Raw genomic sequence first — 16,640 nt, 5'->3', positions numbered from 1 at the left:
ATTAATCCATTTAAAAATAACCCAGTTCTTTGATATCTAGAATGCTATCATCTTTGATTATGCATTTAGCTTGTTATAATATTCTAACAAATTACACAGAACATGGGGTGTTAGAGGGAGGTTGAAACAACTTGCCCGATTCATTCCATTCATTGCACAACCTTCCTCCCTGAACCAAAGACCAGCAGGAAACCCGAGCATGCGCACTCGCCACTATTCCCTACTGAGCATGTGCAGTGGCATCGTCGCCATCCCGGTCTCACGTTAATTTGGATTCCGAGGCCGAGCGATGCGGATTGTACTCGCTAAATGCGCGGATCTGCATTTCCTTGAAACCCGTTGTAGTTGGTGTAAAAACATTCTGGTGTGGTTATTTAGTTGGTGCTTATCGGCGGGCGCTGAAGACGGAGCCATGGCGATGCTAGCGGAATGTGAGTAGCTGATGGGCACGTGCGTTGTTTTAGAACGTTCCCCGGAGCGCGAGGGTCCGGTGTTGCGCTGCTCGTGCGCCGGGAATGTAGCATGGTGCAAGCCCATTCATTTCAATGTTCAAACAGGAAACCAACACTCTTCACAACCTCAGGCTGTCTCAAAGCGCTTTACAGTCAATAAAGTACTTTTTTAAGTGTAGTCAGTGTTGTAATGTAGGAAACATGATAGCTGATTTGTGCACAGCAAACTCCCACAAACAGTAATGTGACAGTGTTCTTTATGTTGTTGATTGAGGGGTAAATATTGGCCAGGACACTGGGGATAAGACCCCTGCTCCTCTTTATTTATTTAGAGATACAGCACTGAAACAGGCCCTACGGCCCACTGAGTCTGTGCCGACCATCAACCACCCATTTATACTACTCTTTGGCCTCCTTATCTCGAGAGACAATGGGTAAGCGCCTGGAGGTGGTCAGTGGTGTGTGGAGCAGTGCCTGGAATGGCTATAAAGGCCAATTCTAGAGTGACAGGCTCTTCCACAGGTGCTGCAGAAAAATTTGTTTGTTGGGGCTGTTACACAGTTGGCTCTCCCCTTGCGCCTCTGTCTTTTTTCCTGACAACTGCTAAGTCTCTTCGACTCGCCACACTTTAGCCCTGCCTTTATGGCTGCCCGCCATTTATACTAATCCTACATTAATCCCATATTCTTACCACATCCCCACCTTCCCTCAATTCCCCTACCACCTGCCTATACTAGGGGCAATTTATAATGGCCAATTTACCTATCAACCTGCAAGTCTTTGGCTGTGGAAGGAAACCAAAGCACCCGGCAAAAACCCACATAGTCACAAGGAGAACTTGCAAACTCCGCACAGGCAAAATAGTACCATGGGATCTTTTACATCCACCTGAGAAGGGAGACAGGGCCTGGGATTGATGTCTCATCCAAAAGAGGACACTTCTGAGAGTGCAGCCCTCCCTCAGTACTTGATATTTGTCCTCAAGTCTTGAAGTGGATCTTGAACCTTCTGACTCACAAGTGAGAGTGCAAGCAACTGAGCCACAGCTGTTTGCAACATCTGTGTTATAACCTAATCTTAATCATTGGTACAGGGGACACTTTAAACACAACATCATTGTTGTACTATCCTGAGTTTTATGTGCTCAACTGTGTCTTTGTTGAATGATAGGAGGAGCCTAACATCCTTGTGGTTTAATTACAGCATTGTTATAGAGTCATAGAGAGATACAGCACTGAAACAGGCCCTTTGGTCCACTTAGTCTATGCTGACCATCAGCCACCCATTTTATGCTAATCCTACATTAATCCCATATTCTCTACCACATCCCCACTATTCTCCTACCTACACTAGGAGCAATTTACAATGGCCAATTTACCTATAAACCTGCAAGTCTTTGGCTGTGGGAGGCAACCGGAGCACCCAGCGGAAACGCACGCGGTCATAGGGAGAAGTTGCAAACTCCGCACAGGCAGTACCCAGAACCGAACCTGGGTCGCTGGAGCTGTGAGGCTGTGGTGCTAACCACTGCGCCGCCTGCACCCCCCGCCCCCCCCAGCCTCCACAGGTTTTGCTGTGTAAAGAAAGTATAAAAGGAGATTCCCCAAGCACAGAGATCGTGGAGGTATTGTGTGTCGTGATGACTGATGCGACGGTACCTGGGGCACGACCAGGGAGTACCCACGTGGAGATCGCGCTTCTACCCAGGGCATAATGGTAATGCTATTGTGCTTTGATACTACTGCCCAGACATCAGTATGTGTCAGGTCTTGCTTATACTGCATAAAATATAACCACTGTCGCCAATAAGGTTTATCACTTCAAATCATTACAGAACTGAGAGTGAAGGGATGAAGGGATTAAATTGACTGATACCCCAATTTCCAACAGTGGTGCAGAACCACCTGTCTAACCCTCTGCTGCTAGTTATGTAACACTGTTCAGTACAGCAGAGCTAAAAGAAGAAATATGAAATTAAAACAGACAATACTGGAAACCCACAACAACCATGTCCACCTTTGGAGAGAAAAGAGATGTACATTGTAAGATGTGCAAAATAATTTGCCTCTCCCATCCTCTTATCTCCTTCCCTTTTTCTCTTCTCCCTATTCCATCTTCTCTTGTCTCCACAGCCTAGTCTGTGACCAATTATTCCCCTGTTTGATTTGTACTTGGTCTTGACTCCCTTGGGGGGGAATTTTATGCTCTTACCCTGCGGTGGGTTTGGAGGCGGAGAGAGCATATAATCGGCTGGGATGGTGACAGTGGGGACCCCGCCACCATCCCACCTCCACCAAAATTAAGTCCGGGACATGAAGGCCTATGAACGGCCTTCTCGCCCCTCTGCCAATTGAGGCCCTTAACTGGGCAGTTAATGCCCAATTAAGGGCCTCATCCTGCCATGACCTCAATTAGCTGTGTGGTGGGTGGCCTTGTCGCCACAGGGGAAACACGGCAAGACCATGCGGGCTGCTTTCTGACTCCAGGAAGAGGGTGTCCCTCGTTTAAAAGGCACAGTGCCTGAATGAGGGACCCGGCTTCGGGGAGGAGGGGATTGCTGAGAGTCACCTCCCTGTCCTTGCTTCTGACCCCCCTACACCCTCACCCATCCCTGCCAGACTCCTCCCACCCTGATCTACCTGTGGCCTGGGTCCAACGCCACTCCTGGGCCTCAGGTAATTGCTGCACTGGCAGCAGTCACTGCCTTCACGGTGGCGCTGCTCATCTAAAGAGCTGCTGGCCTCTAATTGGCCAGCAGCTCTCCAAGGGCGGGAATTCCATCGCCGTGGTCCCATGGAAGGCCTGCCGCTGTCCACTTAAGTGACTGATTTGTGCTAGTTTTGGTGGGCCTTCCACAGAAGAGACAATGCCAGTCAGTGTCGCCTTTTCTGGATGTCGAGACCCCCGTCGCCAGCATAAAATCCTAGCCCCTGTGTGGAATGCCACAGGAGTGGGACTAGCGTCTCTGGTGTAAATATGTGCACTTGCGACCACTGTCTGAAGTAGTGGGGTCTAAAATATCAAATCAAAATGATTCCCACTAACGTCATCAGAGTACGCCAAGCTGCGCACATGCTTAGATATATCTTGCCAGGACTTAGTGGCACATGTGCGGCATGACGTCATTGCGCAGTGCCAACGTCATCGTGTATCCATGCCAGGTCCATCTTCGTGCATGTGTGATAAAGCGTCATTGGGTATCCAGCCCCCCACTCGGCTGGAGGAAGTGGCTGAATGGGCAACTTTGAAAGTGGAACTCTTCCCCCCTCGACAGCTTGCTCCAGGCCCCGATGCTTCCTCACCTCATCCGCTTGCACCAGACCTCGCTGCTCCCCCACACTCCCCTGGCTGATTGTTGCTTGCTTCGCGCCACCCCGCTCTCTGGCCGCTCACTCCCCGCTTCTCTGCCCCCCCTCCAGTTGTTAGCTCTAGGCTGTGCCGCTTCCCTTCACTCGACCACTAACTCCTACGTCGTCCCTTGCGGCCTGCCGTGCTTCTTCGAGCGGCGCCTGGTGACTGATGAAACGTGGGAGTGAGTGGCCAAGAGGAGGGAAGCAGCGCGGTCTGGAGCAAGCGGCTGGAGGGAGTGGGGGGTGGGGAGCGACCTACCAGAGAGTGGGGTGGTGCGAGAGGGGAACAATGGGTCAAGGGAGTGAGGGGGAACAGCGAGGTCTGGTGCGAGCGGGTGAGGCTGGGAAGCGGCCAATGAGGAGGAGGGAGAGAAAGCGAGTTGCTGCGAGGGGAGAGGGGCCAGTGTGGCGGGAGTGAGAGGTTGTATTCGGATGAAATCAATCCTGGTCAGTCATATAAACAAATCACAATAACGAAGTGGCAACACATTTTATACTCTGCCCGATTTTCTTTTCCATTGATCGGGGTGCCAATTCACTACCTTTCAATGGAAATTCAGTCATAAATTTCTTTTGTATTTCATAGGATTACCGGAATATTAAATGGATCTGAGGATTACAGTTAGTATGCTGTAACTACATAGCATATTACAGGGCTTCCATCCAACTTAATGTATGGTTAGTTTGCTAGAAGGATCCACCCATATGCATTTCCTGTGATAAATTGAGCTGCGCCATCTTTAATCCTGGCAGCTGCCTGAACGTTGCAGACACTGACGTTCCAGTTGAAGAGCCTGCATTTGTGCATGAGCAAATTCTGCGCCACCTAGTAGTTGCGTTGTCAGCAAACGCAGCCTAATATTATATCAATCATTTATTGATAGAGTAACAGCAGGGAATATAATTCACTGTACCAGATGATATTGTTAATTGTTTTGCAGCTCGTAGAAAGCAGAAGTGGTCTGTCGATCCAAGGAACAATACCTGGAGCAACGATAATTCCAGATTTGGACAGAAGATGTTGGAAAAAATGGGGTGGTCAAAAGGAAAGGTGAATGTTATGCAGCTAACTTTGAGTGAGATGTGTGAACTATGAGTAACTTGTCTGAATTTAATTACTGTATATTAAAAGAATTGTACTGCAATCTTCCACCATCTCAGATACAAATGTGATTCCTGGCCTATGCTGAGTTAGCTAATCTCAGCTGGGCAATGGTATGGATGCTAAGGCATCCAGCAGATAGAATCATAGTAGGATACTGCACAGAAGGAGGCCATTTGGCCATCGTTCCTGTGCCGGCTCGTTAAAAGAGCAATTAAGTTAGTCCTGTTCCCCTGCCCTTTCCCCATAGCTCTGCCAATTTTTCATCAAGTATTTCAGTTTTTGGAAAGTTACTATTGAATCTGCTTCCACCACTCTTTCAGGCAGTCGTCATAACTCGCAGTGAAAAAAAAATTCTCCTCATGTTGCCTCTGTTTCTTTTGCCTTAATTTTGTGTCTTCTGGTCACCGACCTTTCTGCCACTAGAAACTGTTCCTCCTTATTTACTCTATCAAAAGCCTTGTTGATTTGGAACATCTCTACTAAATCTCCCCTGAACCTTCTCTGCTCTAAAGAGAACAACCCCAGCTTCGCTCATCTCCACATAACAGAAGTCCTGCATTCCTGGTGCCATTCTAGTACAAAAGCAAAATATTGTGGATGCTGGAAATTTGAAACCAGAACGGAAAATGCTGGAAATACTCAGCAGGTCTGGCAGCATCTGTGGAGAGAGAAACAGAGTTAATGCTTCAAGTCAATGATCTATCATCAGAACTGGAAGAAGTTAGAGATGTAACAGGTTTTAAGCTGTGCAGAGGCAGGCAGTGGAGTGAAGGAAAGAATAAAAGGGCAAGTGCATGGTAGGATGGAAGCAGGAGGATGGAGTAACAAAAGGATGATGGTGCAAAGGGAAAGGAGATGGTAATGGGACAAGGAAAGAAGGAAAAGATGGATCTAGAGGAGGTGTGAATGGCAACAGCCAAATCATTACCAACAGCTTCTGTCTGGAAAAAATGGATGCAGTGCATATGATCTGAAATGATTAAACTCCATGTTGAGTCCAGAAAGCTGTAAAGTGCCGAATTGAAAGAGATGCTTTTTCTTGAGCTTCATTTGCACTTCATATCATTCTAATAAATCTCCTCTGCACCTTCTGTACATCCTTCCTAAAACGTAGAACACGATTGTCTAGCTGGGGCTGTACCAGCGATTTATAAAGGTTTAGCATGACCTCCTTGCTTTTGTACTCTGTGCCGCTGTTTATAATGCCAAGGATCCCATATGCTTTTTTTTTAACAATTTCCAACTTGCCCTGTCACTTTTAAAGATTAACTTACACACATCCACAGGTCTCTGTCTACCTGTACCCTCTTTGAAATTGTACCATTTAGTGTATATTGCCTCTAATTAATCATACCAGAATGCATTACTTCACACTTCTCTTTGTTACATTTCATCTGCCTTGTCTCTGCCCATTTCACCAGTCTGTGTCCTCCTCAATCTGTTGTTATCTCATTATTTACTACATTTCTAAGATTCCTGTCATCTGTAACCTTTGAAATTATACCCTGTATACCCAAGTCCAGGCGATTAATATATATCAAAAAGAGCAGTGGTCCTATTACCTACCCTAGAAATGCCACTGTATATTTTCCCTCCCCACCCCACACACACACACACACACATTGGCAGCGTGCTCTTCTCTGGTAAAGACAGATGCAAAGTATTTATTTAGTACCTGAGCTGTGTCTGCTGCCTCCATTAGAAGATGATCTATTTGGTCCCTAATTGCTCCCACCCTTCCTTTGACTACTTTTTTACTATTTATATGTTTATAAAAGTCTTTTGGGTTCTCTTTTATGTTACTTACTTATCTATTATACACTCTCTTTGCCCTTTATTCGTTTTTCAGTTTTCTGCTGTCTTTTCTGTATTCAGCTTGGTTCTCAGTTGTATTATAAGCCTGCCACATATCATAAGCTTCCATTTTCTGTTTCATTTTAATCTCGATATCTTCAGTCATCCGGGGAGCTTTAACTTTAGATGCCCTTCCTTTCCCCCTAGTGAGAATGTGTCTAGTCTGTACCGGAACCTTTGAAGGCCTTGCATTGCTCATTTATTGTTTTATTTGCCAATCTTCTGATTCCAGTCCACCTGGTCCAGATTCCCTTTCGACTCACTGAAAGTAGCCCTCTTCTAGTTGAATATTTTCATGTTTGATTGTTCCTTGACTTTTCCATAACTACTGTGAACCTACTGATATTGTGATCACTATTTCCAAAATGCACCCCACTGAAACATGCTCATCTTGGTTCACTTCGTTCCCCACCACCACCACTGCTACCTTTCTCATTGGACCAAATCTGTCAAACCTGAAAAATCACTTCCAGTTGAAGGTCAGTTTAAAAATTAAATAAGAACCATTTTAAAATATGGAACTATATTGGTAGCAATTCTTTAAAACTGAAAATGAATAAAATATGCGAAGAAAGTTAGGACATCAACATAGGAATTTTGCATCACAAGATTTTTAAGATTGTTTTTGAAAGTAATCAAATGATTTTCCAACACTCTGAAAACCTCACTTATCTGAAGTGTATAGAACACGTAGATTGCTGTGTATTTCAATGATAGTGACATAACCTTGTGACAAATGAATGTGAAAAATATTCACTTGTTTCAATTGCGTAAGCTAAATAAGATGATAATTAGTACTGGAAGTAGATAGTTGGGAATGCTTTTTTGTGTTTAAGTCTGGAAGTTTTGACTTGCTGGGTAATTTAAGAAGAAGGCAAAATATTGAAACTCCCAAGAGGTAGTTATGTTATATTGGAGGAAATATCCTTATTTAGCACACTTGTATCTCCATCACTAATTGAAATATTTCATGTATCCAGTATAAGGTAACAAAAAAGGCAGCCGACTATAGCTAGATACGAGCTTTTGATAAATTAGTGTCCCTGACTTATTAACAAAATATTGATTTTTTTTTTTGTTTCTTAGGGTCTTGGAGCTCGTGAGCAGGGATCAACAGAAAACATTAAAATCAAGATGAAGAACAACACAGTGGGTCTGGGAGCAACCAAGAATCATGAGGTGATTTTTGTAGCAGTACGCAAATTGTTAAGTATGGGCCTTGAATGCAATTTATGGCTGCCATGAATCCAGTATGTTGCACTATTTAAATATTATAAATATTAGATTAGATTAGAGATACAGCACTGAAACAGGCCCTTCGGCCCACCGAGTCTGTGCCGACCATCAACCACCCATTTATACTAATCCTACACTAATCCCATATTCCTACCAAACATCCCCATCTGTCCCTGTATTTCCCTACCACCTACCTATACTAGTGACAATTTATAATGGCCATTTTACCTACCAACCTGCAAGTCTTTTGGCTTGTGGGAGGAAACCGGAGCACACGGAGAAAACCCACGCAGACACAGGGAGAACTTGCAAACTCCACGCAGGCAGTACCCAGAATTGAACCCGGGTCCCTGGAGCTGTGAGGCTGCGGTGCTAACCACTGCGCCACTGTGTCTTGGATGCATTCCATTATTTGATGTACTTGATCTCCCATGACCCTGTTTATTACCCAATATTTAAAAAGCAATTGAAATTCTATAGGCTTCCGTAGCTGATGGTACTGCTCGGGCTTGCTGTTGGATATTGATTCCCAGTTCAGTATGATGTCCTAGAGCTGAATTAGGTTCAGGACTTCAGCTTAGGAGCTTGAATTTGTAAATGCTTGCAATTGCTTCAACTTTATTAAACCTATATGTTTCAACTTTTAAGTGGTTAGTTATTTTCATGAACCTTTTCAGTTTATTGGTATGGAATAATGATTGTTTTTGGTTTTTGCCACAGAATATGACTGAGGTCTGATTGGTCCCTGCTAATCATGTGAATGATAACAATGTTTGCACAGATCACTCAAGCAATTTGGAACACTACTTACTGAATCATATTAACATAGGCACAGAAATTGTGTGTGTACATTTCTCAAACTATTGCAATGTCACCAGGTATCTGCTGGAGGTATATTAGATCAACCAGGATGAGTGGTCCTTTTGTCTTGACTTCATCTGGGGCAGGATTTTCCTTGCGGGCTTCAGGACCCTGCTAAAAGGCTCAAATGGGGGTCAGAATCCACACTGGGCTGGAATTTATACTTGTGGCGGCGGATGAAAACAATGGTGGGCCGCACATCGTGGAGCCGCTGCGATATTGAGCGCAGCAGCTCATTTAAATAGCTGGGGTGGACCGTCCTCCCCAATGACATGGAGGAGGCGGGAGGTCTGTCCCTGGCAATGACGTTAGCGGCCTTTGCGCAGGCGCTGACAGCATTTTTAAAAGGCTTCGAGCCCTACATTTCAATTTAAATATTTAAAGAGAGACTGATCTGAAAAAATTAAATAAAGTGATCTTGCCCCTCTCCCACCCACCCAAACAACCATAGATTTAACTACCTGTTCTCTTCCCCCACGCCAAAACACTTAACATGTGCACCTGACCTCCCCTCTTCTTTTCCACCCCCCCCACTCCTGCACTGAAAAATCTACCTGCTCCCCCCTCCCCACCAAGGTGTGAGAGTGCCAGCCGCTGGCACCAATATTGCACCAGGACAGATGGTGGGAGTGAGAAGGTAATTTATTTGTTTGTTTAAATTAATTTACATATTTAAATTGGGCCTCCGTCACTTAGTGGCATGGGGCCGCCATGAGGCCTCGCCGTTGTCGGCAATATCAGGCCAGGTCTTCCCGCCGTCGAGGTCCATGGTTGGTCTCTCCTGGAGGCATTTTGCACCCCCTCCCCCGTCATGGCCCCCAACACGGGGGCGGTCTCTAAAATTTACCCCACTGTGTGGGGAACAGTCACTCACTATGATTTTCCCCGAATTGGCCTTTGTAGCCGGGCCACCATTGGTGGGGGTGGGGAAGGAACCCCTCTACAGGGCGGCCTATGACAGCAGCTGAAGTCAGCTGGGCAGGGAGGGCCTCTAACCTTGCCTGGAGCACTGCCACCGCACCCCTCCCCCCACTGTCAGCCCTGGTCTGCTGCTGGGAGGCTGTCTCCAGGCAGCTGCACTTTCCTGCACCGCCTCCAGAGACCTGGAGGCAACTGGAGAATCCCAGTTGGCCTCTGATAACAAGTCTTAATGGGCTTTTTAAGCAAGTCAATTGGCTACCCTTCGCTTTCCTGCCAGCACCCCCAATTACACCTCTGGGAAAATGGGTTGGGGTGGTGGGGAGGGGTGGGAGGATGGAGCTGGGGAACTGGCATGCCAGCTGGCAGCACCAAGTTCTGCGCCGACCTTCCTCTGTACCTGCCAGCAGGGGGTGGGGAGCTGCTAAAAGTTCAACCCTTGATTTCTGCCCATAATGGCACAATTGAGTTTGGTAGAGTAAAGCTGTTGTATTTTTGTTCTATTTGTTTTATTATTTTAGTCAGGTGTGAAATTTTCCTGATAATTTCAGAAAAACTAAGAAAATGAAGGCTAACTGTTATGCAGAGCTCATGGGTACATCTGGCTTTTCTCTCAAAGTGGGATGTAGAAATTAAGCTGCATTGAAACAAAATATTCTAACATTTCAGATGAAAATGTCAGGTCAAAATTCTGATCCTTGAGCTATAGTCTGTTTTCAATAAAATTACAACTTGGGAACTGTTATTTCATTGGGAAGTGCTCTGTCTCCAACATAATGTCCAGTGAAGAAGTTTTCTTTCTGCCTACCCCACTCATAGTACATTCAAACGTGCTGTAATTCAGCATGTGAGTTGCACTGCAAAGATAAATAATTTTGTATGCAAATGGAACCTCTAACATAATGTAGACTTCGCATTTAAAAAAAAAGTGCTATATAAGCTCAGTCTATATACGCCAGTGAATAAAAAACAAAACAAGTTGGAAACACATAATCAGTATCTGAGAGAAAAAGCTGGAAATGGAAGTACTCAGCAGGTCAGGCAGCATCTGTGGAGAGAGAAACTGAGTTAACGTTTCATCAGATGAAAGGTCACTGCGACCTGAAACATTTGTTTTTCTCTCCACAGATGCTGTCCGACCTGCTGAGTATTTCAAGCATTTTCTGTTTTTATTTCAGATTTCCAGTATCTGCAGTTTCTGCTTTTGTCTGAAAGAATAAGAACATAGAACATAGAACATACAGCACAGAACAGGCCCTTCGGCCCACAATGTTGTGCCGATCCTTTGTCCTCTGTCAAGGACAATTTAATCTATACCCCATCATTCTCCTTTATCCATATACCTATCCAAAAGCCTTTTGAAAGTCCCTAAAGTTTCTGACTCAACAACTTCCCCGGGCAAGGCATTCCATGCCTCGACCACTCTCTGGGTAAAGAACCTTCCCCTGACATCCCCCTTATATCTCCCACCCTTCACCTTAAATTTATGACCCCTTGTAACGCTTTGCTCCACCCGGGGAAAAAGTTTCTGACTGTCTACCCTATCTATTCCCCTGATCATCTTATAAACCTCTATCATGTCACCCCTCATCCTTCTCCTTTCTAATGAGAAGAGGCCTAGAATGTTCAGCCTTTCCTCGTAAGACTTATTCTCCATTCCAGGCAACATCCTGGTAAATCTCCTCTGCACCCTCTCCAAGGCTTCCACATCCTTCCTAAAATGAGGCGACCAGAACTGCACACAGTACTCCAAATGAGGCCTTACCAAGGTCCTGTACAGCTGCATCATCACCTCACGGCTCTTAAATTCAATCCCTCTGCTAATGAACGCTAACACCCCATATGCCTTCTTTACAGCCCTATCCACTTGAGTTGCAACTTTCAATGATCTATGCACATAGACCCCAAGGTCTCTCTGCTCCTCCACATGCCCAAGAACCCTACCGTTAACCCAGTATTTTGCATTCATGTTTGTCCTTCCAAAATGGACGACCTCACACTTTTCAGGGTTAAACTCCATCTGCCACTTTTCAGCCCAGCACTGCAACCTATCCAAGTCCCTTTGCAGACGACAATAGCCCTCCTCGGTATCCACAACTCCACCAACCTTTGTATCATCTGCAAATTTACTGACCCACCCTTCGACTTCCTCATCCAAGTCGTTAATAAAAATCACAAACAGGAGAGGACCCAGAACTGATCCCTGCGGCACGCCACTGGTAACTGGGCTCCAGGCTGAGTATTTACCATCTAAGACCACTCTCTGCCTTCTATCAGTTAGCCAATTCTTAATCCAACTGGCCACATTCCCCACTATCCCATGCCTCCTGACTTTCTCCATAAGTCTACCATGGGGGACCTTATCAAATGCCTTACTAAAATCCATGTACACCACATCCACTGGTTTACCCTCATCCACTTGCTTGGTCACCTGCTCAAAGAATTCAATCAGGCTTGTGAGGCAAGACCTACCCCTCACAAAACCGTGCTGACTGTCCCGAATCAAGCAGTGTCTTTCCAGATGCTCAGAAATCCTATCCCTCAGCACCTTTTCCATCAACTTGCCTACCACCGAAGTAAGACTAACTGGCCTGTAATTCCCAGGGTTGTTCCTATTCCCTTTCTTGAACAGGGGCACAACATTTGCCACCCTCCAATCACCTGGTACCACCCCCGTCAGCAGAGAAGATGAAAAGATCATTGCCAGCGGCTCTGCAATTTCATCCCTTGCTTCCCATAACATCCTTGGATATACCCCGTCAGGCCCGGGAGACTTGTCTATCTTCAAGTTATTCAAAAACCCCAACACATCTTCCCTCCTAACGAGCACTTCCTCGAGCTTACCAGTCTGTTTCACACCGTCCTCTTCAGTAATACACCCCTTCTCATTCGTAAATACCGAAGAGAAGTACTCATTCAAAACCTCACTTATCTCTTCCGGCTCAACACACAGTCTCCCGCTATTGTCCTTGACCGGACCTATGGTCCCCCTAGTCATCCTCATATTTCTGACATACGCAATTCAGGTTTCAGCTTTTGATCTAGGTTTTGATGAAAAGCTCCATCTGAAATGGTAACCAGCTTTTTCATTTCAGATGTTGATTAAAGTGTGATACTTTGTGTGATTTGTTTCAGATTTTACTATTGTTTATATGTACTTTATACTCATAAAAGTTATACATTTCATTAGTGACATGTTACTTTTTTTTGATTAGGATAACTGGATTGCACACCAAGATGAATTTAACCAGCTTTTGTTGAAGCTGAATGACTGCCACGGACAGAATGGCAAGTACTGTAGTATTTAGTTTGGTCCTTTCTGTTCCATACAATAAAAGTCACTGGGTAACCTTTTTGCTACAGTGATGTACAGAGGTCACCACTCATGAGTGACACTGATTGAGGTAACGATTTTGTATATCTGGTCTTAATCAGAATAGATATCTCTCATGTGGCTTTTGAATAGAACTGTTGATTAAAGTGTCTGAACAGGGCTCAGCCTTTGTTGCCACAGAAACAGATGACGTATTTTATCCAGCAATGGAAAGTTGGTTTATCCCAGATAGCACTAAAGAAATTTCAAGGTACAGCGTTATTCCACTACCTAAAATTCAACATGTTTTGTATTAGTATTAGCCTTTAAATTAAATTTGTGCAAGTTTTCAAATTTCCACACATATCTTTCTGTAACCGTTGTAAAACATGCATCCACACCTCAATACTCTGCTCCCAGTTATCCTAGACCCTCGCATCACCTTCCCAAATGGCACAGTCCCACACTTCCCAGTACTGTTGCACACAATTTCTACAGCTTATCTTCTACCTACTTGCAACCTGGAATGTTTTCCCTACCATCTTCTTCTGTATCTTGGGCTTTTTATAAAAAAAGAAACTGATGTCCTTTAGGGAAGGAGAGCCGCTGTTCATACCCGGTCTGGCCTATATGGAACTCCAGTTCCACATCAATGTGATTTGAATCTTAACCTTTCTTTGGAGTGTATTCAGTTATATTAAAATGCTAGAGAGAATAACTTGCAGTGGTTCAAGACCAAGGCCCAGTACCACCTTCTCAGGATGACTAGGGAATGGGCAGTAAATGCAGATCCAGTGAATAAATGGAAAAAGATAAAATTAACTACATAGTTAAATGAACATTTAGTAGTAATGAAGGCCACTGATTTAAGTTTCCCTGCAAGTATGCATTTGATCATAGAATTTGGGCTCAAGAATATAGGTGACACATCAACAGTACTCTAATAAAGACACAATTTGGTTTATTCAATAACCATGAATTAGTGGCCCTCATATTGTTGTATGTTTCTGAGTACAAAATGTTTCCTGCCCTGGAATATATATTTTGTGACCTCAATGCTCTGGTGTTGTTTGGTTAGATCTACCTGTTTATATAATGGCCATGTGAGCCGCATGGAAGATGGCAGGATCCCCAAAGACACATTGTACAGCGAGCTCGCCACTGGTATCAGACCCACCGGCCGTCCATGTCTCTGCTTTAAAGACGTCTGCAAACGCGACATGAAGTCCTGTGACATTGATCACAAGTCGTGGGAGCCAGTTGCCAGCGTTCGCCAGAGCTGGCGGGCAGCCATAAAGACGGGGCTAAAGTGTGGCGAGTCGAAGAGACTTAGCAGTTGGCAGGAAAAAAGACAGAGGCGCAAGGGGAGAGCCAACTGTGTAACAGCCCCGACAAACAAATTTTTCTGCAGCACCTGTGGAAGAGCCTGTCACTCTAGAATTAGCCTTTATAGCCACTCCAGGCGCTGCTCCACACACCACTGACCACCTCCAGGCGCTTACCCATTGTCTCTCGAGATAAGGAGGCCAAAGAAGAAGATATAATGGTGTACAATATATCCTGGAATTACATATTTTATGCTGTTATCCAGGTGTTAATGGTCTTGATTTTATGAAGTGCTATTTTAGATTGTTTTCTGCACATGGAAAACATTTACTTTTTTTTAAGTTGAATTGGTTCCATAACCTTTGTCTAATCATCCCATAAAGTGACGTGCAATACTGTGTTCCTTATATTTGACATAGTACCACAGTTTATTGGGGAAAGGGAGTAAAACTGCCAGTGGATGGGAATATGAACCAATTCCAGCTCACTGCCCCTTCAGATTCTAGGGTGATTTTGTGTTCAGCGGCAAAGCGACAGCATTCGCCGCTGACCTTGAAGAAAGCTGCCCACAAAGATATGGTGATCTCTGTGACATGGATTTCCCCTTTCCTGATGTCAGTTTATATCTGGCGCCAAGTCAGGGGGATCTCCAGTGATATCATCAATCAGGTAAGGAGCCAATCACATTGAAGTATTCTCTCAGTCAGGAAACCAGGAAGTAAAATGCATTTTTCACTTTGAATTAAAATTTTACAGAAAGCAAAATAAATGGTTGGACGTACTATGGGATTAAGATAGAAGCTGAAATATCATAAACTTTTAAATCCAGGACATTGTGTCCCTCCCACTTTCTTCACTACTGATGATAACCTTCACCCATCAACACTTCTCTGGGATTCCTTTCTAAAACTTCTTCCTTTGCCCATACCTCTTCCCAGTTTCCATTGCCCTTTCAAATCCTGTCTTCTCAACCATACATTTGGCCACTTATATTAGCATATTCTCAAAGTGCCTTGTCATCTTTCACAAAATCAAATAAATGTAACTTGTTAGATTATTATAAATTGATTGTTGGGGGGAATACATCTGCATACTATTTATTTAGCAGAATGTTGTTTCAACTGCAGTATTAATTATAAGCATTGTCAAATTGAGGAAGACAGCTTCTTCATAGTGATTTTAAAAACTTACTTAAAGTTGAATGCTCACAAAATTTGATGAACGGGAAAGTATATAGGAAGTTCTGAATGCTTTAGTTTCAAATATGTGCATTCTGATTGTTGCAGTGATTACCTTGCCACTCATTGGTATAAGGTACTTGTCACTAGGGGGTACTGTTGTCTAACTTTTATTGCTTTCAGTGATTAAACTGACAGAATTTTTAGAATGAGAAAGGGGAGACTAGGATTGTGATACCTTTGGTTGAGCTGTTTTGTTATGCACAGTCCTTAAAATGAAGCTTTTTACTTTTTGAGGCTGCAGTTGGAGTGCCATTTGTGCATGTTTCGTTGCTGCAAGGTCCCAAACTCTCAATTCATTGTCAGGACAGTCACTCCTGTTATGCACAATGTTAATTTAAATGCAATTTATTTTGCTCTGTTACTTTCTACGTTTAGCATTTCGCTGTTCATATTTTTTTGCCTTCATTAGTAGAAGAAGACTTGCATTTATGTATCACCTTTCATGACCACAGGACGTCTCAAAGTGCTTTATAGCCAATTTTGAAGTGTAGTCACTACTGTAATCTAGGAAACACAATAGCCATTTTGCACACAGCAAGCTCCCACAAAAAACAATGTGTTAATGACCAGATAATCTGTTTTTGTGATGTTGACTGAGGGTTAAATATTGGCCAGGACACTGGGGATAACTCCCTACTCTTCAAAATAGTGTTGTGGGATCTTTTACGTTCACCTGAGGTGTCAGACAGGGCCTCGGTTTAACGTCTGGGATAGATAGATCTAAGGAATATGAGGTAGAGCATAGCTACCCAACCCGAACCTGACGGGACACGACGACATGTGTCGGGTTCTGGTCAGGTCACTCTTCCGGGTCCGGCATTCGGACTCGGATCAGACACAGTGACAGCCAGGACATCAAGGCGGGAAACACTCCGCACTAGTCTGCAGTGAGCGATTCCATCCAAGGTAGAGCACAACCTCTTTTAATATAACCAACTTTATTACGTTGTTTGGGTCAGGTCGGGCGCGGGAAAAAATGAAAGG

General features: G+C 44.3%; 1 protein-coding gene across 1 annotated transcript in view; it reads left to right on the top strand.

Annotated features, from left to right (window-relative positions):
* The first annotated feature begins 232 nt into the window (after window positions 1-232).
* The window catches only part of pinx1 (PIN2 (TERF1) interacting telomerase inhibitor 1), a 116,076-nt gene continuing 99,668 nt past the window's right edge, over window positions 233-16,640 (top strand). The window contains exons 1-4 of the mRNA XM_068024107.1: window positions 233-431; window positions 4,744-4,853; window positions 7,848-7,940; window positions 12,992-13,064. Of these exons, the coding sequence (XP_067880208.1) occupies window positions 290-431; window positions 4,744-4,853; window positions 7,848-7,940; window positions 12,992-13,064 (418 nt within the window). The 5' untranslated portion in view covers window positions 233-289. The remainder of the gene's footprint in view (window positions 432-4,743; window positions 4,854-7,847; window positions 7,941-12,991; window positions 13,065-16,640) is intronic.

This window comes from Heterodontus francisci, chromosome 3 (assembly GCF_036365525.1).
Source record: "Heterodontus francisci isolate sHetFra1 chromosome 3, sHetFra1.hap1, whole genome shotgun sequence".
Classification (NCBI taxonomy): Eukaryota; Metazoa; Chordata; class Chondrichthyes; order Heterodontiformes; family Heterodontidae; genus Heterodontus; species Heterodontus francisci.
The sequence above is the reverse complement of the archived record's forward strand: the minus strand, read 5'-3'. Positions and strand labels throughout refer to the sequence as shown.